The sequence below is a fragment of the Pempheris klunzingeri genome, chromosome 10 (genome assembly GCF_042242105.1).
Source record: "Pempheris klunzingeri isolate RE-2024b chromosome 10, fPemKlu1.hap1, whole genome shotgun sequence".
Lineage (NCBI taxonomy): Eukaryota > Metazoa > Chordata > Actinopteri > Acropomatiformes > Pempheridae > Pempheris > Pempheris klunzingeri.
The window spans coordinates 16,830,825-16,858,471 of record NC_092021.1 but is presented as its reverse complement, the minus strand read 5'-3'; the positions used below and the strand labels follow the sequence as shown (position 1 = coordinate 16,858,471).

General features: G+C 39.7%; 2 protein-coding genes across 3 annotated transcripts; one reads left to right on the top strand and one right to left on the bottom strand.

Moving 5' to 3' along the window:
* The first annotated feature begins 683 nt into the window (after positions 1-683).
* Positions 684-23,480, top strand: stk39 (serine threonine kinase 39). 2 transcript variants are annotated; one of them, XM_070837769.1, is made up of 18 exons: positions 684-805; positions 2,402-2,514; positions 2,796-2,904; positions 3,436-3,574; positions 3,936-3,991; positions 4,837-4,946; positions 5,132-5,233; positions 5,585-5,718; positions 6,002-6,050; positions 6,403-6,468; positions 10,039-10,161; positions 11,463-11,492; positions 11,905-11,961; positions 12,722-12,783; positions 17,981-18,033; positions 18,230-18,298; positions 18,628-18,692; positions 21,996-23,480. In XM_070837769.1, the coding sequence occupies exons 1-18, from the start codon at positions 697-699 to the stop codon at positions 22,068-22,070; spliced, it is 1,521 nt and encodes a 506-aa protein (XP_070693870.1). In that variant the 5' UTR covers positions 684-696; the 3' UTR covers positions 22,071-23,480. The 2 variants fall into 2 exon arrangements, with proteins under 2 accessions (XP_070693870.1, XP_070693871.1); XM_070837770.1 differs by lacking the exon at positions 11,905-11,961.
* Positions 23,481-25,792: 2,312 nt separating this feature from the next.
* Positions 25,793-26,779, bottom strand: b3galt1b (UDP-Gal:betaGlcNAc beta 1,3-galactosyltransferase, polypeptide 1b). The gene has a single exon (XM_070838587.1). The coding sequence runs from the start codon at positions 26,777-26,779 to the stop codon at positions 25,793-25,795; it is 987 nt and encodes a 328-aa protein (XP_070694688.1).
* Positions 26,780-27,647: the final 868 nt, after the last annotated feature.

Sequence of the window (27,647 nt, the reverse complement as noted above, 5' to 3'; positions counted from 1 at the left end):
CTTCGTGTATTAATTCACTAGGACTAATGGTTTCAGCTCCAGTCACACACTCGTATGCATGTTGAACCCTGCAGCGTGTTTTCAGTGTGGAGTCACCCAGTCATCAAACACCGCACAATAAAGAGATGTCATGGCGCCATCTACCGCTTTAACACAGTCATCTGCAGTTGTGACAGCATGTGACACACTTGAGTCGTCACACATACGTGATACTGCCTCTCTCACAGCAGCTGCCAAGTCATTCTGCATGATAATAATAAACCAGCATCCACACTTCACACAGCTGTCTAACACGTTAATAAAAACCCAGCTAATGGAAGGACCTGATTTCAGCACCTGGGTGATCAATAAGATGATTAATAGTGGGTTTAAGTCATGTCTTCCTGTTGAACCAGTGTGTGCACTCTGGCATGTGACGGGTATGGTATAGGGCGCGCGCGCGCGTCTGTGTGTGTGTGTTGGTGTGAGCGCGCTCATGTGTGCGCTCCGTTATTTTCCGGGTTGTCTTCATCGCTGGCGGTAGTCGCTCCGCTTCAGCCGCCAGCTGACACTTGTGCAGAGGAGGTGAGGTCAAATTTGAATGTCTCTCTCTCTCCCTCCCTCCCTCCCTCCCTCCCTCTCAGTCTGTCCGTCCGTCCGTCTGTGAGAGGGGCTGCTAACTAGCGCAGAATCATCATCATCATCATCATCATCATCATGGCGGATCAAGGCGAATCTCCGGCTCCTCTTCCTCACCACCCGCAACCAGCGCTGACAACCAGCTGGCCAATTACCAGGGAGTCGTACGAGCTGCAGGAAGTCATAGGTTAGTACCCGACAGGGATGCGATGGACGCCTTTTATCATCATGGGAAGGATCGCCGCGGCGCGTTATCAGCTGTGGCTGACGACCAGGGCCTACCGGCTTTTTTTCATGTGCTGTAGCCTCCTGGAAAGCTTTGCAATGCGGATGTTCACAGACGCGTTTAGGGACCATCGGTCTGCAGTTTCCTCAGCTGAAATTGCGGGTTTCTGCACACGAGGCGGAACATGTCACATTCCCCGAGTGCGCGTTGAAGTGTCTCAGATAATAGTCACCCGCTCCAGCTATGTCAGTGTGTGGCACGTGTCCGGTTTATTAGGCGTTACTAAAATCACAGATGCTGTTTGTGTTGTAAATCCACAATGTGATGTTTTAGCTGTGCCATCCGTGGTGGCATGTAAACACTATTAAATGGCCTGTCACATCACCTGAAGTGGGCAATGTTAGCAGTGTAACACTGACATGACACAGTAATGACACTACTAATGGTAATATTTATAATAGTGATGAAGATAACAGTGGTGGTAATAGTAGGCCTTGTAGAATTGCTATATTTTAACATCACTAAAACGTCCCTTAAAGCTCTGTGACTAACTCTTTTTGTTATTGATAATCTGTGGATTATATTTCTATCAGTCATGTTTTAAAGTCAGGGCGATGTCATAAACTGTGCCTCTTATGTCTAAAACTCAAGAATATTCAACTTACAATCACACAAAAATGACAAAAGCAGCAAATACTCAAACTGGCTGAGCTCAAACTAACACTTTTTGATAATAGAGCATTTATATGTTTTGTGCATGTCGTTATGACTCACGTGTGGTTATGTGTTTTCTGGTGCTATTACTTGGAAGACTCTGGGTACACCTGTTGTAGATATTGTGGAGTAATTTTATCTACTTTTTCTTTTTTCAATTCTACTTTTTCTGAGATTAGAAACCCCCAGAATAAGTCACAGGAAGTTCAATTACAGCATTGTCATGACTCGTTTCATTTTAGAAATATTAATGACTAATTGAGACAACAATGCAAATCTCAAATGTACTGAAAAAACACACGAGGAAGTTGCCTGAATATTTTTGGCAAATGCATGCACTGTGCAGATGAGCTGACAAGTCATATCAGTACTGATAAGAAGTGGCACCACAGCTGTGTGCTGCTGACTGTGATGAGTTAGGGAGACCCCCCCCCTCTGTTCTCATAATCAACTGGTAAGCAGTCAGATCTCATGTGTTTTCTCCTTCTCCTTATCTGGCGCTAACAGTTGGCCAGCAATATGTTGTGTGTCGCAGCTTCTCGGTGTGAACAACTTCACTACTCCAGCGTGGCCTGATTTGTAGTGAACTGAGTAAACAACCCACCGCGCTGAAGTGCTGTACTCAAAGTCATCTTACGCCATAGTGTTCGCCTAATTTTTCAGCCATCACACATGGCAGTCGAATACCATAACATAAGCACAGAAGCTGAGGAACGGGCGAATACCATAAAGCCACAGAGTGATGCTGGCATTTTAAGAGTCACTGTCCAGTTGTTTGTGTGCCGTGAGTCCCCCTTTGCTGCTGTCCACTTTGTCATTGCTCTGTTGTGGTTGTGATTCCAGGCAGCGGGGCCACAGCGGTGGTACAGGCAGCCCTCTGTACCCCCAGACAGGAGCGGGTCGCCATAAAGAGAATAAACCTGGAAAAATGCCAGACCAGCATGGATGAGCTATTGGTGAGTACAATAAATATGGGCTTATTTATCAGTGTTTCATACCACTCTCTAATACTCGGATTCATATCACCATTGGTTTGTATATGTGTGAACAACGATATAATGTTGTAATACTGAATCGTTTTCTATAACGTCGTTTATACTCAGATGTGTATCAATTTACTGATTCCTGTTACTGTTATAGATTAGTTCAAAGAAAAAAGAAAAGGAAAAAGCACGAACAAATGTCCGTTTCAACATTGTTTAGTATGCCACACCCTGTCGTTTCTCTCTCACAATAGAAAGAGATCCAAGCAATGAGCCAGTGCAACCATCCCAATGTCGTCACCTACTACACCTCCTTCGTGGTGAAGGATGAACTTTGGTTAGTCATGAAGCTTCTGAGTGGAGGTAAACTGTGCTCTGATCTGCTAATAACTAAGTAACATCTACCTGGGTTATAACTCAGCCATAAAGAATGTACTAATTGTCTATTGGCTGCCTTACTTGCCAGCGTTTCATTAATCTGTATTTATAGCAAGTTAGTAAAAAGTGCAACTGGTAAGAAATAAAGCAGAATTCATTTGCTTGTTGAAAAGTGTTGCATTTTTCTTTATGAGCTTTCTTATCTGCATTTCAACCCATATATCAGGTTGAAATCCTTAAAAAGTACTTTTTCAGCGCAATATTTTAAACATCTGTGATCCGATGATGTTCCTTTGCACATCCATACAGCTGCCACACGAAGGAATTACAGCAGCGATGTTACTCACCTGTCATGTTTGACTGTTAAAAGCACAACAAGCAATTAGCAGACTGTGAAATAATTTGCGCCTGGTCGTAGATATTGATCATGTAATGACTATGTGTAGCTCTGCGACTGATTTGTGTTTCTCATTAAGATGTGTGAAATTAGTTTGTTTTTCTGTGGTGTCTTTTCAGGCTCTATGCTGGATATAATTAAGCACACAAGCAAAGAAGAGGACAAAAACCGAGCACTAGATGAGCCTATTATCGCTACTATATTAAAAGAAGTCCTAGAGGGGCTGGACTATCTGCACAGAAATGGACAGATTCACCGGTAACACTTTTCACATTTTAAGCAAACCTGTCAATAACAAAGCTAGTTAAAAATGTAATTGTGTTTTTGGAAGATAAAATGTTGAACGCTCTGGATAAGAGAGTTAAATAAATGAATGTTCTAAGGAAGTGTAAAATTTAAACCTATCAGACAAGTTTATTTATCGACAAGCGGTGCAGTTGTTGTGCTCTGTGAACTCGCTGCTTTTCAAGGTCACTGAGAGGCAGGCCTGAAGCTCCATCAGCGCCTTGGGCAGCGCTCCAGATGGGGGTGGGCTGTGGGACTCGTTTACACGAACGGAAGAATCAATGCTGCTCCACATGACTTTGTTGTTTATGTGTTTGTGCTCTGTTGACCTCAGGGATGTGAAAGCTGGGAACATACTACTGGGAGAAGATGGATCTGTTCAGATTGCAGGTGTGCGGAATGTGGCACTAATGTTGTACTGTGGTACTTTTACTCTTTTCTTTGATTTAATAAAACTAAAAGCATGAAGTTCCTGAAGGAGGTAATGCATATATAGTTTACTGGTTGTCAAGTCACAGATCAAGCTGCTCTTACACAAGATAGATAACATGCTAACATGATATTTTAAAGGGTTTATCCATCGTCTGCACCATTTATTCCTTTTATTCTGTTTATATATTAGATGTTAGGCTGTATGGCTGATTTTACGACATCTCTCATTTAGTATTTAAATTTTGACTAATATATAAATCTCCTTTGTTTCTGGAGCTCCCAGCCAAAGAATTACACACAAATGACTCTTTCCAACCAGAGTGACAGTAAATATCTTGAATCTTGAATCTAGTGTAGGTTTTGAAGGCCAAAAGTCAGTATTTTTGTATCAACCACCTGAAGCTAGCAGCTTTTTATTACCCAGGTGACTGGGATTTGTGACCACTGTTCAGAAGAAAAGATATTTACAAAAAATATTGTGGAACAAATAATGGATAAAACTGTGTAAAGACAATATTAAAAATATTTGCTGGTTTTACAGCTGCAGGTATTTTTATGAGTTGTCAAGGATATGAAACTGGTGAAGAACACGATGAGATGATATCTGATATCTGATATCAAATGAAACCTCCCTCTGTGCTCCAATATTAAAGTCCACCCCTGCGGTTCTTTGCCTGTCAAAGAACTTTAAACAAACAACATATATTGTATTTTTTTGCTTGTTGTTTGCTAAGAAACTCTTGGCTGCAGCCACATTTTTACTATGTATGGACTATTCATCGGTTATTTATCTATATTTTCAGATTTTGGAGTAAGCGCTTTCCTAGCCACAGGGGGTGATATGACAAGAAACAAAGTACGAAAGACCTTTGTGGGCACGCCATGCTGGATGGCGCCCGAGGTGATGGAACAGGTGAGTCTGTCTCTAAAGTTCATTGTAGCTCAGTCAAAATGTATTTTCCTGAGCTTAGTGCTAATGCATGTCTTGGTGTAATGCTATAAGTTGATGTATTTTACCAATTAAATAATGACGTTAACATAAAGCACCAGAGATTTAAGTGTATTTGATCTTTTGGATTATTGTGATTTATACCACAGGTTCGAGGCTATGATTTCAAAGCAGATATATGGAGTTTTGGAATTACAGCCATAGAATTAGCAACAGGCTCTGCACCCTATCACCGCTACCCTCCCATGAAGGTGAGTGTTATTACTGGGCGTTGTTTAATCAGTGTGGTGCCCTAATCACCGCTATTCTTGTAGCTTTCACCAGCTCATAAACTCTCGACTTACTAAACTTTCTCCTAAATCAACTTGTTTCCTGTGAAGAATCATTAGTGAGAATAAATATGTGGAGAGACACATTTTGACTTGCTGCTTTTGCTGTCATCGTGAAGCTAAACAATTAATAAAGAGGTGACCTTTTATCTGAAGTAACTTTCCTACAGATAGTTTCCAGCTTTGAGTTTTTTTTCCCGTCATCTCACATTTTTGTGTTGCTGCAGAAGTGTAACGGCAATTTTGACATTTTTTTTCCCTCTGTCCTTCTAGGTTTTAATGCTTACCCTACAGAATGATCCACCCACTCTAGAGACTGGTGTTGAGGACAAGGAAGTGCTAAAGAAATATGGCAAATCGTTCAGAAAGCTAATAACTATGTGCCTTCAGAAGGATCCTGCCAAAAGGTTAGCGCCACATTCCAACAATCATGTGGGGATTCTTGAATCCTTAATTTTGAATTCCTGAGTCATTGGGTCTCTCTCTTTAATCAAAGAGTTTGGCCTAGACCTGCTCTTTAACCGTCTTGAGATAACGCTGTTATGAATTGGCACTATATAAATAAAGATTCGATAAAGGTTGGCTTTATTGATCACAACTCAGCTGTCTTCAATCAAAGCACCTGAATAACACAGACAGAGGGATGTATTGCGATGTATTTTCAACATCTGTTCTTTTGTTTATCTGTAGGCCTACAGCTGCAGAGCTTTTGAAGTGTAAACTCTTCCAAAAGGCCAAGGTATTTGTTTCATCTCAAATATTTGACTTGCCATCTTTGTTTGCTTTGTTATTAATATTATACTGATGCTTTTTAGTAGTATATGATTGGTGTATCAAAGTAAATATACCTATCAACATATAAAGAGTCTGTATTTACCTTAATATACTACTGCAGAAATAATGACGGTGGAAGGAGTAAAACATATAGATCTTTACTGAATTCAGTTTTTGTCTGTGTAATGTACTCATAACAACATTCTCTGGACATTTTTAATTTTTTGATTCATTATTAGGTTTTGATTAATTTCATCTATTGATTCACTGTGTTTATTAGGTATATTTTGATTCACATTTTGATTTTTCTTTTGCAGAACAAAGAATATTTGGTTGAAAAGCTTTTGTGTCGTGCACCAAAGATTTCCCAGAGAGCGAAGAAGGTATGTTTACACAAACATTCCCTGTAAAATAGTTCAGTTATTGACTAAACATGAACAAATTATGGCAGAGTGCTGGGATCAACTGAAGTCTCTCTCTCTCCACCAGAGTGTTGCATTTACAGTCAACACAAGCTACACACTCTGACTTTCTTCTGCACCTCAGAGACTTTACGCTCAAACTGTTGTGTCGATTATGTAAAAATATGGGCCACTGCAGCATAAGAGTCAAACGGTGTAGATCTGTGGACATGTTGTGTCCGTGGCTCCCAGTGCTGCCCTCTGTGTGTGGCACACTAAAGGCAAACAGGATTCAATTAATTGTTAATATTAAGTAGCAGAAAAGAGCACATTGTGGTTCAGGTTGCTTGCTCAGTTGCCCACCGGTCACAGTTTACTGGGAGGAAGTGCAGTTTTCAGGCACAGCTGATATTGGCTTCACATCACACTCCGCCTGGATGGCCAGGACAGAAACAGGAACAGAGGGGTCATTGCCGGAAGGCAGAGTGGCTGAGTGGAGGGGTGGAAATTCACTGACTGGTGAGGAGTAAATGTAGGACATAGTGGATAGCAGGGCTGTTACAGTGTATGACGCTAACATTACGCACAGACAGGGCAGGGTGTCAATAAAGAGGGAGGAAACATGTGGGAATGACATAATGCTGTTGAGGTTTGTTGATGGCTAATATGGTAACCACAGCCATCAAGCAGTCATAACACTGAATGAAAAGGTACTTATTGCTTAATAGGTATGTGGATTTCCTATATTTACACCACCACTTTTGCAGTTTCAACTGTATTTATGGTTGTCTTTGAGGCAAATTTTGCTAGATTGGATCTAAAATGGTAGCACTTTGTGAATGCACGTCAAAGACTAGAACCAATTTGCTGTGGAGCCATTTTATCTCTAAATGGAACTGAGCAATTACTGAATGCTTACTGAAAGTAATACACGTTGTTTTTATGTGTTGAGCCCTGTTAAAAGTGTGAAATAGACAGCATGCATAGTATATACATGGCCTGGTAAGGTCTGACTCACTTGATGGATTTGGTGGATAAAATATCACAGAGCCAGTGTCCTTGTTATTTTGTGCTGATTTGACCTACAGAGTCATCTGCATTATACATTCAGCAAACATTACCCAAAGCCTGCAGAGACAAGCAATACTGCAGGAGCATTTTCATCTCGGGATGCTGTGACCTCTTTATTTCAAGACCACGGTGGCCTTGCTCTCCTAAGATCTTGTCCAGTTACTCCCAAACCTCCTGGTTCTGCTTCTCTGTACACAACCAAAACCTCATGACCTCTCTGAATTGCAGTAGTTTCTCTCTGCCCTTTTGCACCCCCCGTTTCTTGGTCTTTCGTGCTCTGTTTATGTAGTTTTTGTCGTGTGTGGTATTCTGTAGTCATGGTAAACACATGCAATTCTCCTCCCAGGGAACACGCACTATGTGGGTTTAAGAGACGAGACTTGAAGCCAGACAGCTAGAATAAAACTGCACTCTTTTAATCAGCTTTAAATGGGACCTAACCTCTCCTTGAACATACTCCAGTGAATGAAAAGGAGTTGGCAGATCCTCTGGTCAGCTGTCACCAACAAAGTAATTTTAAATTAATACTTTATCACTGAAAGAAGGGAGAAACTCAGGAATTATTCCCTAAAAAAAAGTGGAAGGAAGGAATAGAGGAAATTGTTTCTTACAGACCAACAAGGGTTTGTTAAAGCTTTTTAAATGTGAATGTAAAACAAGATCACTTTCAGAGTCATTCAGTATAAACTGCAGCTACATGTGAGTTTAGTAACCAGCAGAGGGCACCCTGACACCCACAATAGAGATTCCTAAGTAAGAAAATTGGACTCTTACAGATTAGACGTTAGTGGTTTACAACCAGTGTGGGCTTGATCCATTGATTTTTTTGCAAATTGGAAAGTGGGGGAACAGAAAAGAATGAATGTGCAGATGTATGGTACACTGCACCAATACTGATGGAGCTCTTCATGGATGTTTTTTGAAGCCTGATGTCAAAATACAGGGCATTTAGCCCGAATATGCATCAGTTTTATCCCCTGCAAATCCTGATGTCAGTAATTACAAACACCCTCATATACTGATCTTAAAATATTTCTATTCACACTCACATTTATTTTCACACATACAGTGGGGTGATTTTATTATCTGCCGTGTTAGTTTGGTTAGATCATGTACTGTGTGGCCGCTGAGTGCATTGATCTGTGTCTGTTTTGCTCAAGGACCCTGAGCAGAACTGGGGGAGCCTTGGTTCTGTGTCAGGTCTGGAAAAAATCCCCGACACCACCGGAAGGGTAGTGCTTCTTTAACTTTGACCTTGTCTAAAGCTGGGGGAATTTGTACGACCCTGGGGCTAGAGGCGTACAGCTTTGTGTGCTGTCTCTTCTGTAACACTGTGGAGCTCTTATATCTTACCTCACACTGCTAGACTAGTCATTTGTTGCTTTTCTTACAAACTACAGACGTCAGCCTGTAGAACTGCAACAGATTACAGACTTTACCAGTAACTCTGCCCTACTTATCTGCTTTGTTATGCTGGTTGCGTTTGCAGTTATCTCACTTGTAGTGTTTAACCAAGTTTGAGTCATATTGGACTTTTCTCTTATGCTGCCATTTTACATGATTAATAGAGTTTTCCCCTGTACTGTGCTGTACCCAAGCTGTGCCTACTAAACTGATACGATTACTATTAACTACTATATTGTTTCTCTTGGAGTACTGAGCATTTTTGTTGGTGTACTGAACTTATATCATCAGTGTTGTGACAACATTCATACCAGTAACCTTTGGAAATGTGCCAAATATAAAACCTCTAATGCTCTAGGGGTCTGTGAAAGATTTTCAATAATAACATGTATATTTTGCTTTTTACTTATATAAATCAATCACAAACGGATACATTATACATTATGTAAACTAATAATTGTCTTTAGTGCAGTTCCCAAGATCATGAAACATTTTGACATTTTAAGCACACTTCCATTATCTGACAGCAAAAGGGATGAACCACTATCCGCTGGCCAGATTAGTTTATATTCCAGACGTATTGCTGCCACTGCACGATTTCCTTTTCATAGGAACAAGATATTTTTAATTTTATCATAACATCGTTTCTCAGTATTACTGCATACGAAGTTATTCAGGTTTTACAAGAAACTTTTCCTCTTATAACAACATAAGACTTTATCTCCACTTATGTAGGCTACAGTGTATTTCCTAATCTTCTTCTTGTTAAAACAACATAATCAGGTTTTTGTTATATCAGCATACCTGTCTATTGTGTTACAATGCTAATTTATTTCACAAATGTCCAACTGGGGTTGCCAGTAGTTTCTCGTGTTGGGAATCCTTTAGGTACATCAGCTCATCAGATACAGGGTACTTCAGTACTCCAAAAACATTAAGACCCACCGCTCAAAATTAAATGCTTTTAAAAACTAATGGAATCATGGGTAAATCATGATGCACATACACGTCCAATAGAAAAACTATGAATTATGTAATCAACATTAACTGTGCTTACTGTGTGTTGTCATGGTCCAGGTGAGGAGAGTCCCAGGTTCCAGTGGCCACCTGCACAAGACAGAGGATGGAGACTGGGAGTGGAGTGATGACGAGCTGGACGAGGGCAGTGAGGAGGGCAAGGCGGCAGTGAATCAGGGCAGGGTAGGTGAGGCTCCACGCAGGCCAGCCTCAGCAGTCTATATTCTTTCAAATGAACACGTAGTTCTTTATGTTCATTATGTGTGTGACTAGTTTTATAACATGTCGTTCATCCTTAAGATTATTTTCTAGATTCAGCTTCATTTCTCATAGTAACAAAACTACATTGTATCCAAAAAATCTGAATTTTACTCATTAAAGGGACAGTTCAGATTGGTGGGGTTGTATAGGGTACTTATCCATAGTTAGTGCATTGTTTACAGGAGACTGTGGTCATCATATCCCCAGTTTAAAGGAACTGGCAGGAGTCCCAACTCACTGGTAGCTTAACAACTCCAGTGCTCTGTGAGGTAAAATTACTTTTTTTGTCAATGCAGTCTGGTGGCTTTGAGGCAAGTGAAGACAAAGAGAGAACGGCTTCAGTTCCCCATCAGAAAAGGCTGTCTGACAGCAATCTCATCCTGTGGAAATACTCTAAATATAGTTTATACTTCAACTAATGTTGATTTTTTTAGGTGGGCCTTTTTTTAGGTTACTAAAATACATTTTTCTGCTGAACCCATCCGCAGCAGTGCATTGCTTATCTGTGCTGGGACTCCTGTGTGCTCCTCAAAACTAGGGGCATGCTGAACGCAATCTACAGTAGATAATAAACTATTAATTAGTACTTCATACAATCTGAACTATCCCTTTAAGGTGCTGGCCATTATTGTTGCATGTCATGCCTAACCTGTAGATCAGACCATTATGTAACTTCCCCTCTGCCGTTGACCCTGTACATTCCTTCTCTCTCTAATCAGTCAGTGTTTTTTTGGATAGCAGATGGCTTATCTGTGAGAGAGCCTGTCGTGAGGTCGCTGTAATGAGCAGGAAGATAGCTGCAAGGATTTGAGGCAGGAGGAAGTAGACAGCTATGATCAAAGAGCCCTTTGATTAAGATACCTAGCTTTATGTGTGATGCAATAAATAATATGCTACCAAAAGTAATGATTTAAGAATAAGATGTTGCTGATAGTATTTTTACAAGGATGTGTCTTAGTTTCCTTTTGCTGATTTCAGGCTTGTTACTTTTCAGCAGACTCACTGTTCTTTTTTCATAAAAAGTAAAGAGGTTTGGACTGACAGACGGATGGACAGATGGAGAAGCAGGCATACAGCATATGAAAACTGAATAATGCATTAAGGGTGTACATCACAAGTTTCTTGTTCTGAGAATCTGAAAAAAGGAAATAACTCACTGTTATTGCTGTGCAATATGAATATGAATATGATGATGTAAATGTGTGTTTGATTTTTCCCTCCAGTCACGAAGGGTCAAAGATGAGGCCAAAATTGTGAGTTAGCTCTTTCTCTCTTACTCCAATTGTAAAATGCAATTAAGATTATAAATATCTTTTTGTATTTTAGTGAAGAGACAAATCAGCTTTATCCTTTCTCCTGCTGTATTATTTCATAACTTGGCAGAGGGGCATTTTTGGAAATGCAATTATATGGCCAACTTGGGCTGAGACTTGTGTAAGAATCATGAACTCAATTATAAATGTTTATTTCGCACATTCTTATGCAGTTTAATCAAGACAGCCAGGCACCTGTTGTAAACTGACAGATGAAGCGAACAAATGGCTCCTCATTGATTGCATTGAATTGACTTTCCTGTGTTGTCTTTATAAGATGAGCTCTGATTTGATATTTACCAAGGATGTAATAGCATTTGCACAATTATGCCTCTCATTTTGTTCCTCCTAGAATGAGGAGAATGCCAACAATGTCCCTATTGAAGGGTTGTCTATTCAACATCCCCAGGTGAGGGATTCAGCAGCAGCAGCACTAATTTGTCATGATTCAATGACCTTGAATTGTTTGTGATTGTTTGTGTGTATTTGTGTGCGTCTGTGCTGTGCATACTCTACATGTACACGTGTGTAGGTGGGCAAATATGTGTGTACGTATGTGTGTGAATCTGTGCCTCCTGGAGGGATGCTCTCAGCAGTAATAACTCAGAGTAAATGGCTGTCTGCCTGACAGTGCCAGCTCAATGCTTGGGTGTATCTCATCTAAAGACTCACTGCCATTGCAGCCCATTTTCTAAGGCTATTGTCATTTTGAAAATGAGCCAAAGCAGTTTGAGGTGTAGTCTTGTGCTCCAGTAAGGAATTAACTCTGACAGCTACTCAGCAGTCATTTCTTACCCCTAATACCCATTCTTTGCCATACAAAGAGCCCATTTGTAATATGGTGGTGATAACGGTGATAGATCCCTACACAATACACCTGTATTGTTCCTTTTCTTTTCCCATTCAACTTTCCCTGCAGTTGCATTAAATGGAAGACATTTTTCAGAAAAGATAAACCATATGGACTGAATGTGTGGTCACTGCCGCACACTCGCGCTGTTTATGCTTGACTATATGTTGATCTTGCAGTTACCAGAACCTCTTGTTATGCTATTACAAGCTGAGCACAAAGCTTCGTCTTCCGTTTCTCAGAAAACATCTTTGTCTGATCGCTAAGACCATTAGTGTACCATGCAAACTGCCTCATCATCACATCTTTTCTCATGCAGGTTGAACCATATGAGGATGCACCCTACTTTCAAGGTGCTGTGAACATGGTACTACGGCTAAGGTGAGGCAGATGTTTCTTTTCATATCATTCTCCCAATCCTCTGCTACACAAGGTAAACTTTAGAAAATCACTAGTGTAAGTACAGTCCTAAAAAGCTGTTTAAAACTGCTATGTTTCTATGGAGTTGTAGCACAAATGTTTACAAATTACAAAGTACGTTTCTGGGTTCATCATCTCTTCACTTTGTCCTGTAGGCTATAAATAGACGTAATGATCTTTGCCTGCTACAGAGGGAATCCAGCATTGCTATGGATCCCTTCATCTCCCTTTGTCTCACTGGTCGCGTCATAGGGAGGAGAGTGTTACACTCCACTGGTTCTCTGGCTCTGCTCCACAGTCTGCTTTCCCTCCTTTCATAGCACCCTTTGCTTCTTGCTGTAGTGTTTCAGACATGAACATATTTCAGTGGTAAAGTGGAGGATTGTGATTCAACCTCAGACTTATCAATGTAGATTCTCTAGCATCCTTTCACTTTAGCATAGATAATAATGGAATACAAGGCGGATGTTCAACTGTACATCGCATACATTATATCTTCCCTCTGACAGTATTCAATCACACCGATGCAGGAGGAGAGAGGGCATTTTAAGGCATGCAGCAACAAGCAGACAATGGTGAATTTTTGGACAGTTGAATGTCTGCCTGTAGCTCCCTGATGAGCTGTTTGCGGGGCACACTCTTGGTTGAACAGAGATCTGAAAGTCCCTCCCCAGGCATCCAGCCTAAAACAGAAAGTGATTTTATTCAGTGCTTGCTCACAAATCAGTGGTCTGGATGCGACACAAAACTGCTGGCTGTTGAAGAGTCATTATTTTAACCAAGTTATTAAAATAAAAATTGGCAGTTTTGATGGTTTGGGCTTTTTTGGCTCCTTAGTTCCATAATTTTTCCATAAATTTAATGTTGCTTGTTCAGTCTGTGGATTTTATGGCTTGAAGACAAGAAGCAGATTAGATGTGGTAACTAATCTGCTTAGATGCAGTAAATGGTAACTTCAGAATGAGCTTGTAGAAATGTGTCAAAGCAGAGTCTTGCAGCAAATGAATTAATTTCTACCAGGAAATCCATTCAATGTGTTTAATATTTACCCAAAACTAGGCTGGCAGCTCATCTCACTGGTTTGTCAGCGGTAATATTCAGTATTAGAGATGGAGACATGTAAGGGATGCCTTCTTAGATGTAAGTCTATGGAGCTGATGTCCTTTTTTCCCACAAATATGAGGGTTTCAAATGCTCACATATGCCCTGGTGGATTAGACCTTTCAGTATACCCTCCTCTGTGATATGCTCTCCACTATGACATAAGCCATGTGTTAATGATAGGATTTGTGCATTAGGTGTTACATTCCCTAAGCTAGAAAAGATACACTTGACAGAACATTACATTATAGTTGATGTAGCAGCAAGATTTGAAAGCTTGAATGACATCAAGCCCCTCTGTGTGTACAATACTTCCTTCAAATGCTGTTTCTGATGCTGTAAACAAAGTATTCTCCATCAGAACAGCAGATGTTGTGCTGACTTAGATTCAGTCATTTTAGGGGGAATTTAAGTGCACAAGGAACAGGTTCAGAGCTATTTTCTGATGTCTGAGGAAAATGTTTCTCTAAGAGAAATTTGCTGTTTTTATATATTCTTGAGAGGGATTTAGCTGGTATATTTTAAAGTGAATCAGCACAGAAGGTATTATAAGATGAGAGACTGACTGCATCATATTTTGGGATTTTCTTTGGCTGTGTTCCTGTGTTTTGGGGGCAGAACAAGAGATATTTAAATAAAAATATGTATATGGAAAATCAGTGTAAAACAGGCAAATTGTTTTTGCTTTTCTTCAATGCAAATTTAAAAGAAATTAGTTTTTTAAATCCTGGATTCTAATGTCACTTGTCAGGTAAAATATCATGCTATGACATATTGGTATGCTGTCCTTGAGATTTTGTTAAATAGTAAATCCATGAAAGTAATTGCATTTGCGAGAGAAAAATAAACAGCTAATTGGTCTCCTCTCTAATAAGGGAGTTCAGCTGATTAGCATGAGTTTATGGTAATATGATCCTCTGAGTAGCAGAGACAAGGGAGCAGCCGCAGCATGACTGGATTTTTGTCAACATTTTGCTTGGAACTCATTCAATCTTTTTTTTTAACAAAAGCACTGAGGTCTTCAGAGAATAGTATTGTCAGCAGTTTGAAGGTGAAGTTCAGACTTGCATAATATGCTTACTGTTGGTGCAATGTCATTGGAGGTTAAATAGCTAAAATAGCACAGATATAAATTGATTTCACTGTGTGGTTCAGTCCTGAGGTGACATTTCCATGTGTTTGTTCTGCATAAAAGGTAACTAGAGGTTGACAAATGTCAGAGTAGCTTCTGAAATATCTTCATTTTAGAGAATCCCATCCACCTCTGCATCTCACTAGATGTGGCTAGTACAGTAACAAGGACATGATCCCTCATTGACTCTCCTCCTGTGGCTTTTTGTACAGTTTATTTTAGTTTTAGCCTGTTAGTTGGACAAAGGTGTCATCTTAGGCTCTGGAAACTCTGACAGATGTTTTTCACAATTGTTTGATACTGTTATCGTCAGATTCATCAATAATTAAAATAATCTGTTAAAGCTTTATTTTACGGGTCTACAATTTCCTAATAATTTCCTTGGAAGAACAATGTGAGAATTTTATTGGAAGAATTTAAACTCAAGTAGATATTTATTCAGTGGTAATTTATTATTAGAAATTGCATTCTCCACATTGGTTTTATTGTATGTTTGCCTTTAAGCAAACGTAAAATTTTGATTAGTTCATTTAAGGCAGCAATTAGTTAGAATTAATTAATTGTAAGTCTAGAGACTGAGCATTCTTAACTCCCTATGATTAATAACAAATACCATGGTTCTTTTCTTGGGAAAATATTGGGAAAGCATTTGCAGGAAGGGTTAGCAGGATAAAACTCTTGAATTTTTATATGCATTCAACCATGTGATATGTAATATGCTGGTCAGATATGAGCTTTGGCAGCTTTTTTCTCCCCATACATGTATTGACTTTGTTTGTCAGTATTTGTAAAAAAAAAACAAAAAAAACAAAAACACTTGCCTAAAATAACATTTAGAATAAATGTAATGAATAAATGTATGCCAGCATTTTTTCTAAAAACACAATTTGGCTCCACTGTCAGTAACCTCTGTGACAGCAGACAACACAGGACTGTGATGTGTTTTACTGACAAACATTACCTGGTGTAGATGGAAACATTGTAGGTGGGAACATTTTTAAAATATTCCCCTGCAGATTTCCCTACCAGTACCCGTCATATTTACCAGTGAAATGTTTATTAAAGCCTCTACCTACAATCACAGGCTCGTCTTTAGTCATTCAAAAGCAGTCAGCCCACTTTTTTGTACCATTTTTATTTTCAGAATAACGTGTCATACATCTGCCGTTGTCTATTAGGATCAAGTCATATATCACATATGCAAGTTAGTTCACACTGTGTCAAAAATAAAAGGGGGTTGGTGGGTGAATGGCTCATTGTACTACTGAACTGTGGGAACATTAAATCATTAGAATAGTTTTTTAAAAGGTTCTGTAACTCTCACACGTCATGACAGTGTTCAGTCTACTATAAATGGCCGCTCCTAAATGGTCCTGATGTAGTTTGATAGAATGCTTTCTAAACACTGTGGCTTTCTACAGAGGAGACAGATTTTTCTGATCCTCTGACATACATGTTGCCTTGACAGCCTTGGCAGTGTGCAGCCTCTCTTTCCACTGCTGGGAATAGAGATGTTGTTTATGTCCATCTGCTCAACCAGAGTTCTTACCGTTTTTTCCTTTTTTAACGGCAACTCTGCAAAATTCAAAAAAGTCAAGTTGACTCACTGCTAAGCTGTTTGTAAATCCTCACTCTCACTATTTTGTACAAACCTGTTGCTGAAAAACTTCTCATCTGAAATGAGGGTCGTGGGCTGGCTGTGTGATTAATTTAACCAGACTACAAACCAAATTAATCTCCTACCACACTTCTTTTGAGTAACACTCCCATGTCACTCCCTGTGTCCTGCTTTTATCAGCAGCTGACTACTCTCTTGTCATACACAAATTATAAAGATAGACTTCTAATGCAAGTAATGCAAATGGATGTAGGATAATGCTGCACCTTTCATTAATGCAATCTAAGAAGCTGCATGCATTCTTTTATTTTTCAAGATTTTACTCTAAACATTACATTACAGACCACAGAATCTAAACACATAATGCACACAGAGGAGTCAACATCACGCCAATATTTTTGCAGGTATTTAAGCAACTATTTTGATATTCTCTTTTCAGCTCTACAGTATATAACTTAGTGGATGCAGCAGGTGTGAGGTGTGCAGGAGAAGCAGTTAGACAGATGTTACCTTTATACTGCTCAGTATGTGGAGAACTACTGAGACATGTCCTCTCTCGCATAGATTTGCTCATTCACTGCTACAGCACATTTACCCTGCAGATTTTCTGATTTTATGGTAAACCACAATATTTGGCAAGCAAAGTTGTATCATATCTTTTCAAAGTTAGGGAAAATTCACATTCAATTTAATGTCTTAGACTGAGTTCTTGTCAACTCTGCAAAGCGTCTTAGTGCCCTTCAGCTTGGTTTTTCAGCCTGTATCTTTACTCTTTTAGCTCACTCTCACCACTCTTATCAGTGTTTAATTCAGCAGAAACACTAAAAAAAATCAGCTGTACCCTACTGGCCCAGCACCATAAGGCACACAGACAAAGTTAACCACCGGCGAAGGAACACCGTGGAGCGTTTAGCAGATAAAGAGCCAGATATTTTCACCTGGAGAGAACACATCAAGTGTTTTAAGGAGAGTAAATATCTATTTATCTGTCTATTTTCTAGCATGTTCACCATATCAGCTTTATAGGGCGATTATATTTTCATGTTTTGTTTTTAGCTTCCTTTCGCTGCCCCTAAGTGGCCAAAAAACCAATTACTGCAGGTTTAGGCACAAACATGACTCACATAAGTCATGTACATGTCTACACGCAGTCCTAATGCTCTGCAGCTCAGTCATGTCTCTGCATCCTTTTCAGTGTTGCCCCTTGTTTTTGTCTTCTGAGGAGACCGATAGAAACTTTTTACAGACTGAGCTGCAAAAATGTTTAATTTGACATTTCATAACCTACTTGTGCAATCTTCTTTCAGGAACTCTAAAAAAGAGCTGAATGACATCCGGTTTGAATTCACTCCTGGGCGAGGTACGAGATCTGCCTTTATGAATTTGAAAGTGCTGTTCCCTTTGTGAGAACATTCTCAGGCACTGTGAATTGTTATGTGTGTAATGGGTAATGGCAGTGTGTGTGCTCATGACAGTGTCTAACTCAATATGTAACACAATTACGTGCTAAGTGGAATGTTGCAGGCCCAATATTTATCATGTTATTCCCTCACAAGACACCGCTGATGGAGTTTCCCAGGAGCTGTTCTCGGCCGGCCTGGTCAACGGGCACGACGTTGTTGTTGGTAATGCGCCATCTCTTTATTCTGGTGAATTGTGCTGTCTGAATGCATATTTATCTAGGTCTTTGTGCCATAAAACATTATTTAGAAAGAATTGGGGTATGAGTGGAAATGCTATTAGTCCACAGAACCTGACCTAAATAGAACTGATAGGAATTAACTGTATTTTCTTATCTAAAAATATTAACTGATCACATAAAATATCCTATTTTTAGTGTTGATTTTGACACTAGACACTCATTTACTGTTGTTGTTGTACTGTAATTTTGTCTGCATTATTGTAAAACTTGTTTGATATTATCTGACGTGTTATATGTGCTCTGTGTTTACAGTTGCTGCTAACCTTCAGAAGATTGTAGATGACCCAACTACCTACAAAGTATTGACTTTTAAGCTGGTAAGTTTCCATATGATTGATGCTTGACGACAGCCTCCCAGGCTGACAGTGTCCAGCCGTAATTAAAGGGTTAGTGAGGAATGTGCTGGATTTATGAGAAAGGCCACAAACAAACCAAATAGCTTCAGCAGGAACCAACAACTGTCGCTGAGGATTTTTTAGGTGATGACACAAAGAATCTATTTTATGCTTTGTCCTTGAAGAAGATTGGAAATATTTCTAGATCAATCACACAAGAATTGTGTGATTTAAAACCTTTTTTTTTTACTTTCTATGATTCTGAATCAATTCACAAACACCTATAATCATCAGTGGGGACTGAGGCTGTCTTAGGGGCAGGGGTTGAAAAACATAGAAAGGGCAGCATCTGCATGCCGTGGGCTACGAGCACACAGCCAGTCATGATGAATTTATGTTGAAGCTTACAATCGTTGTAATATATGACTCTGAGTTGAAATATAAGTGCATTGCTACACAGGTAACATGTGTGTACGGCACTGCACCATGTGTTCTTCAGTGGAAGGACACCTTAGAGGGCCCTGCGTCATGTTTTCTTGCACAATGGGCCACATTATATGGCACTTCATCCAGTCCATCTGCCCAACCCACACTGCAGCACTTTAAAAAACTCCCAGCCAACTCTGGGCGGCTGAAGAAAATAACTACATCCATGGTCTGTTTCATTTCAGAAGACCTGTGCCCATGCAGCATTCTGGGTAACACACACATTGTCTAATTTTGCAAAAAACATTTAAGTAGTAGAGACTGTGACATTCTATTTATTCAGCTGGTTTTTGATTCAAGAATTGATTCCAAATCAAGTCGTGGGCTCCCAAGAATGAAATACCAGAATGTGTTGCTATCTTTTGATATTAAGATAAAAAACATATGCATAATATAATTTGTTCTTACGAGGATATGGCCCTTTAATTGATAAATTACATACAACATGCACTATATAATTCACTGGGCCTGAGAAAACAATCTCAATTCAAGGTTAAATAACTCTTTGACTGTATCACACAATCGTCATTAGCAAATGGAGTTTGCTCAGTTGTCGCTGAACCCTAGCTATCTACTTTACAGACAAATAACCAATTTAAACTAAAAACTTTTACATGAATACAATTTCTTTTCACTTTTCTATGATTACACTACAAGTATCTGTAGGTTTTGTATGTAAGGGTTAAGTATGTAGTAATGAACTATCCTGCCAATATATTGTCAATATAAAATAAGATACTGTAACACTGTATTTAAAATAAGCATTGCATGTTGAAATACAAATGTTTATCATTCGTATAGAGTTTTTGTGTAGGTGTTCATTTTGGCATGTGTCCAGCCATGAACTAACTCCTGATTCGTGGCAGGAGCTTTGACAAAAAGACGATAAAATTTTTTTTCCTCAGGGTTTTTAAAACATGTTTTGATATTGAATATCTGCCAATACTGAATACGATCCAATATCTATTTTTGTGATGTCCCTTTCGTCCTGTGTAACACAGCAACACAGTGTGCACAGCTGAACGGCTCTACACGAGGAAAATATACCTTATATCAGAGCTTTCTTTTGATAGTTTGTATGATGTCTGATTGCGTTCTGTGTGTTTCATGTGGAGAGGTATTTGGTATTTGTACAGCCTCTCTCAGGAACAAGCACAGTTTTCATCCACCAGCAGTACTGTTTTCTTTCTGCTGCTGATGCACCTTCTTAAATCATAATTGCTGGATGCTGTTTATTTATTTGTGCGCATTTTGAGTACAGTAATGCTTATATGAAGTTCTGCATATGATATAGACTCAATTGTTACTTCATCTGTAATCACAGCAACGACAGAACAGATGAAGACTAAGTGCATGTTGTGTTTGTGCCACTTTAAGAAGTCACCTTTGCGTGTCTAATAGAGAAACAGTGACATTTGTTGCAGAAACAATAATGTCAGTCTGTCTGGATTTGGCAAAAATATGTAAATTATATTTTATTGACCTTTCTGTAGTTGTGGGTAAACAACATCTGTGCTTCGGGTCACAATGCTTTACAAAGTGACCTTTCTGTCATGCCTTATCAGCAGCTAGTGAGCGTTGCATGTGGACCAGTCCGAAGAGTCGGAGTGAGGGCTGTGCAGGGCACACCATGTAGATATACGGGCATGCTTCCATTTCCATATGTTAATTCTGCTCCACTACAGGCAGTGTGAAATCCTCTCTGTGGCTCCATTCTGCCTCTCCAATCCAAGAGTTACAAGCGCAGCGTCATAAAACCCAAGCAGTGAGAATAATTAACACTTTATGCAGCAATTTATAGTGTGGTGACACTATAGCATCTGTATGACTTAAGTGAACACTATATCTCACAACGAGTGACTCATTTTCAGAGGAGGTCCTCCATGTGCGTCAGACAACTGCAGAGCTCTCAGACCCACAGAGAGATGGAGCGTCTCTCTCTGGGTCTGGTGCGAATTGGCCGACAGGTGTTAGGCCACACGTTCACACTGGTTTTCCCACAGGAGGAGAGCTGAATGAAAAACTCCCTGGTTTTCCGGGAACACTCAAGACAAATTTAAATGCACACTGACTTTAATATTGCCTCTGTGAATAGCAGCTGAGCAGCTTAAGCATTGGTGTGGCACGAGGGGCTGGAAGGTTGAGCTGTCAGTAAAATAAATATGGCGCTTTGTCACTGGAAGCAGTTAAGTGTAGGGATGATGGAATATATGGCCCAAAGTATGTGGGCACCCAAAGCAGCACCCTGACCAAAAGTACACATGCTGTGTATATGATGAATACAGTTTGATGATATATGATATACCGTTTCATTTGTGCAAACACAAACAGGTTGTTGTTGTATTTGCACCACATTCAATCCAACTGCATAATAGCGATGCTCTGACATTATATACTGCCGCAGAAATGGTGCCAATACTGACCTTATTAAACAGAATAGGTATTGGCCAGATGTGATTCACCTACATTAAAATATTGTTCTCACTTACTGCCATGATAAAATTTTAAGAGTGCATTTTAATAAACTTGCCGATATCCTATATTTTTCTTATTCCCAACAAATCCAATGGAAAGAGCAGTGAAGGTGTCACAGAGGAATAAGCTGTATCAGTCTTTAGCTGCACAAGCAACACTCGATTATTTTGTTGTTATTTTGAGCTGAATTAAAAAAAGAAAGACAGAAACACACAGATGAACACTTCTAGAGCCATTTTAGAAATTTTGCAGGGTTATTTTTGTCGATGTCAGTTTCAGGATGCGAACCAGACGTTGACCCTCTTGATTGTCTTCCTCACGCAGGCTTCCGGCTGTGACGACACAGAGATCCCGGACGAGGTGAAGCTGATCGGCTTTGCTCAGCTAAGTGTTAGCTGATGCTCTCTTCATGCCTGAAGCAGGTGAGACAAGGGAGACAGTTCAGGGCAGACAGACTGAAGAAAAAAAAACACCACCACTTCCTGCAAAATCTCCCCCAACACCCTGAAACCTCACTCCCCCTCCTCCCTCACTCCTCTTCACCTTCCCCGAGGCCAAGCTCTGCCCCCGCCCTGCCTACACCTCCTTAGCACCGACTCCCCTGCTCACTGTCCCCCGACCTTTAACCTTAATAACATTCCACCGCCCAGCGCACAGACCGGGATCAGGATACAGCCCAGGAACCTAAAGATGTACTCAGGTGGTGACACAAGGTGATTAAAATGTAGCTTTGAATGTTTTATTTATTTCTTCTTTTACTCATTTTTGTTTCACACCACATTACCTTTGCGTTGAGGAAAGCTCTCATTATTTATTGAAATAAGAGGGTATTTTTATTTTCTTTCTCATGGTGTTCTGTTGCCACAGTGAAAACACGTTTGCTTTCACTCACACCTCACAAACCCACTCATTTGTGATGTTTCCCTGAGGTCTTTGTCAGAATGTAAGATTTAGTTCATTTATGGGGAAAAGCACATTTTCATAATAACACGATGAATGTCTAAAACAAGAATGAATTGTTATTTCTGTGTCAAAACCTGTTTTACATTGACAAGAAGGGACCCATTCGCTTGAGTGTGCAGAAAACAAAACGAGACCTGGATGCTACTGTGTATAATTTGCTGCTCGACAGTGCTAATGCTTCAAAATGTTAGAGGTGCCTTGTTCATTTTTCTGTGCCTAAGAAAGTAGTTAGAGTGAGACCACACAAAGAGCAGAACCTGCTGATTACCATTTCACAAATGTATTAGTCCAGCAATGACACAATTCAAGTATCTTAACTTAATGAGACAAGCTACAATGCACTTTTGGGCTGAGTGTGTGCATCGACAAGCGGATGCTTGGCCCCTGGAGACAACTTAACTGGTGTGCTTTTGTGAGCAGACAAATAAAACATAACAGAACCTGCAGTTATTTAATCTGCTGTGGTTGACGTGAATTCAGATGCCGGGTTAATAGACAAAACCACAACAGTTTAATTTTCTTGCTCTGTCCTGCTGCACTACAAAACCTTTTGTTCCCAAAAATATAGTAGTTTCTAAAATGTACTGTATGACAATGCGTCTGAGGATGAAACCAAAAGGCAACTATTGAAAGAGTGACGAGCCATTTGTTTGTCCAAACAGGTCCAGTAGCTCTAAATTATTTTTAAGTATTGAGGTGGTAAATATTAACTTCTACTAAATTCTTTATTAAGAAGTAATTTATTGTGTTTTTTTATGTACAGTATGTGTACCATTTCAGCATATTACCCCTGTTCCCTCTCTGTAATCAGCTGATGTCAAATTTCTGACAAGGAGCAACAATAAAGAATTGCTATTATTTAAAAAAAAAAAAAAGGTGTGGAGTATTTCCTATTAGCTGACAGCATCATAACACTCTGAGTTATAACTTGATACCACAAACACTACAATCTACAATATCTAATGACTCTAAGGAAGGTTTTCTTTATTGTTTGATTTAGCTGTTAGTAGTTTTTCCTTGTGGCAGCATTTAGCAAGTCAAGTCATGTCAATTTAAGTTTAATAGCCAAATGTCTCAAATCACAAGTTTACCACAAAAGGCTTCACAGTCTGTATAGTGTCCAACACCCTTTATTCTTGGACCCTTGGTTTGGATAAGGAAAAACTCCCTAAAACACCCGCTTAACCTCGGGAACACTAATCCCTCTTCAAGGATGGACAGACGTGCAACTGGTGTTTTCTGCAAAAGAAAAAAAAAACTAAAACATGAAGAGGCGTAAAGGGTGAGCAGCTAACAGAAGGCTGTTTTGGCTACAGTGTTACTGAAAAAGCTTCAAATGGCTTTGTTGGTGTTACTTTTGAAAGAAGCAAATACACATTCCTTCTCTTACAAATGAAACGTTAAATTCATAATCATGAGCAATAAATGCACTGTTGCTCAATTCAATATACTAAAGGTTTGTTTCAACCTCACTTGGTCTGGTATGACCAGTAGCTTATGGTGGCTAATGTTATCCAATGTAAGTGATGTAATGTGAGTTTTGCTACTGTGTAACTTACAGTACAGAGTGTATTTGCTGACTTTATGAGTCATCTCTGATTGTCCGCTACGTTTTTTCAGTAATTTAGAATAACAAGAAGAATAACAACAGATTTGGCTACAAATCTGTTGTTATTCAGGAAGGGACATAGGTTTGCGTTATAAGGCTAAATCATTTTCAATAAGCTGTTATAGGACCTGTTTTGTTTTTTTTTCTCAAATACATTAACATAAAAACCTTCAACAGGCCTAAAGCAACCTTTAAAATGGAACTCAAAACATACAGACAAGTAGAAGCAGTAATATAGTTTTAATTATTCAAGTATTTGTTTTTTAATATAAAAAACATACAATATATAACAACAACCCCATGTGGGGTATATGCTTTCACAGTAAATGTCACATTAGCTTATAATACTACAAAACATTTGAAAAAAAAGAAAAGAAATGAAAATTTAGCCATTAAAGCCACATTTTCTGAGAAACAAAATGTTTCCATGTCAGTAGCAGTGCTTCAGAAATCACTGACACACCAGATACATATGATAGCAAGTCCAGTCTGTAATGGTCCTAGTTACAGTTTAACTCATACTTGCACGACATGATACTGTATTTCTCTTGATGTGTGGAGGAGTTGATGAGTTGAAATGGCTGCTGATGTACAGCATACATAACCAAGAGCAGCAGCCGGCGTAATGAGTAGCTGGTAGCTGAGACACACAATTACCTCGAGTATGAAAATGTCAGAAAGGGAAAAGCAAAACGCGTCTGAAAAACCAAAATATACATCTGAGTTTTTCAGAGAGAAGAGGCAGTGAAATAATGACAGTATGTAAACAAAAACATCAGGCAAATTCATTAAAAAAAAAAAGAGCATCCAGTGAATTCGGCTTTGTGGTTTCATTGTTACCAGTGCTGGAGAAAAATGATCCTTTTTTCCTGTAGCAGCCTATTTTCAGCTTTGTATCTGACTGTGTTCATGATAAAAATGAAAAAGGGGAGAGCAGCATGACTGTAGATGTAGTTTTTATCTCAAGAGACGACCTGGTTTGTCGTTGGGTAAGATTAACATTTGCATTCTTATTGTTCATGAACCCTTTTTTTCATTTGTAAATAATACTTTTAGAAATGTAGAATATTACAGATACTTGACTCCTGCACAGAAACTCGCTTTTGGCTTGCACTCCTGCAGGAAGATCAGGGTGCTTAGTCAGCATCCATGCAGCCGGTATGAGATTCAGTATCCTGCTCAAGGACACTTAAGCAGGGCAGAAGGTTGTAGGCCACACTACTTAATGCTTAACGCTGATTGGCTTAATGCTGACTGTATAAGAGCTGGTCTGCTTGAAGTGGACCTGGAATACATGACAGCAAAATGACAACACTACATTTGAATTGTGCATGAGAATACACGCTCTACAAACCTCATCTATTCATTAACAATCATGAGGTGTAAACAGCAGAAATAGACATAGATGGATGTTAATGAAAACATCTGTCATGAAGTAGAGACTTACAGCAGCCCTCACTGTTTTTACATTACTCCGTGTGACGAAATCTGAAAAGGAGAAAAAGGCAAAAAAAACATTTAAGTTGTTGTTCAGTGGTCCTCCTGTGCCCTAACATCTCAGGTGCTTCTTGCTGGACATGTCATTCCAAATGCGGTGCATCTCCTCCGGGGAGATCTGGTGCACGGTGATAACCCGTCTGTACCGGCACAGACTGTAGGCCATTTTCCAGTGATTAAAACCACTATTCTGATAAGGGTGTATACCCAACTTACGCAAACACAGTCCCACGTACACGTCCTCCAGGTGCAACAGTCTTGTGTGTAAAGAAGTCTTGTAGATTAGCTCAGCTACGTCTGCTGAGAACACGTAGCCAGTGCCCGAGCAGAAAGGTGGGTATTTACTCTCAGGATACAAGTCCCTGGACATGTACCACTTGCTGCGCATATCCCTTATGGGACCACCGTTTATGACATAGCCAGTAAAATATCTCCTCCTCGGCTTGGTGGTGGGCTTCAGGAGCTTGTAGATCAGATTGTCCATGTTGACAAAGATGTCACTGTCTGTCTTCATGATATACTGCGCTTTAGGACAGTAGGTAGCCACCCAGCGCATCCCCATCATGGTCTTGAGGGTGAGGTTGTGGTAGGAATCGATGAAGTTCTCCACCACGATGTCGTGGAAAATCTGGCTCTCCTGCTCCACCATCTGGTTCAGGACAGAGTCTGTGTTCTTGCCCAGCAGAAAGATGGTGAGGATGTGGATGTCGCTGAAGGTGCTCTCATCCCCCCATGTCTCCCGGATGGCCTGCCGCGCGTCGAACTCCTTGTGCGTGGTGCTAATGAGGATGACCAAGAAGGGAGCGACACCCTCGCACTTCTTCGGCTCATTGATGACAAATTCAAAGGCATGTGGGTTAAGGGGGCGGGTGCGGATGTTGGTGAAGGTGATGTTTTTGGGCGGTTTCACAGTCTTACGTATAGGCACAGACATGTGGCCGACGTAGGTGGACGTTGGGCGAGAAATACTCAAGTACCACAGAGCGCTCGCCCAGCAGACCACAGTCAACAGGTATAAACATGACACTTTTGAAGGCATTATGCTGCATTTAGGTGTATTTTGATGAGCTGGATCTTATAAGGCTTTCTTTCCATTAGCAATGTTTCACCCAGCGAGGCAGCCTCAAGCTGCTCCAGCATGCAGTTTGACATTAATTGTCAGTAATGGATTTCTTGAGAGAGAAGAGTTGCTGTTTGCGTATTAATGCAAAGCACTTTAAAATCGTATGGACGTCCAAGTTCTTTTGGTGACACTGCTGCTTCGCCATTTACATCTGAAAGAGAAAGAGAGGGAAATGGTAAATATAATATAAACAAAAAATATCAGACAGGCCCTGAAATATACTTTTGAATAAATCATGAAAGAAAGCATTTTTTTTTTTTTTTAACAAATGTAATAAACTCAGCAGTGGTAACTTGAATATGAATAAAAGCCATTCCATAGACTTTACTATCAGTCAAACAAATGAGGCAATGCTGCCAGATTATTGTATTAAATTGATGCACTACACAAGCTAAATAACTAGATGTATCAAACTTATTATTTGAGTGTTGGAATCTAGTCAGAGGAAGAAAGGAAGGACTGACAAAATTATTATCTCATAAATTACAAATGTGGTTGTAACACGTGGGAAAGATTTTAAAGCCATCAGTCGTCTAGCAAAAGTGACTCATCACCAGACACATTTATATTATTCACTGTTGAAGTGCTGTTATTATTCAGTGGCAGCACACACTGTGAAGTGAGGGATTATCTGCATACTGTGTGACAGCCTTGATTTGCAACAAATTCACTCATCTATTATGACGCTGATTTTCAGTTCCATTTTCATTTTGCTCACTTTCAGTGATAAACAACACAGGATACCCAGTGACTATGATCATGTAATGATGAAGCTGAGTTTGGT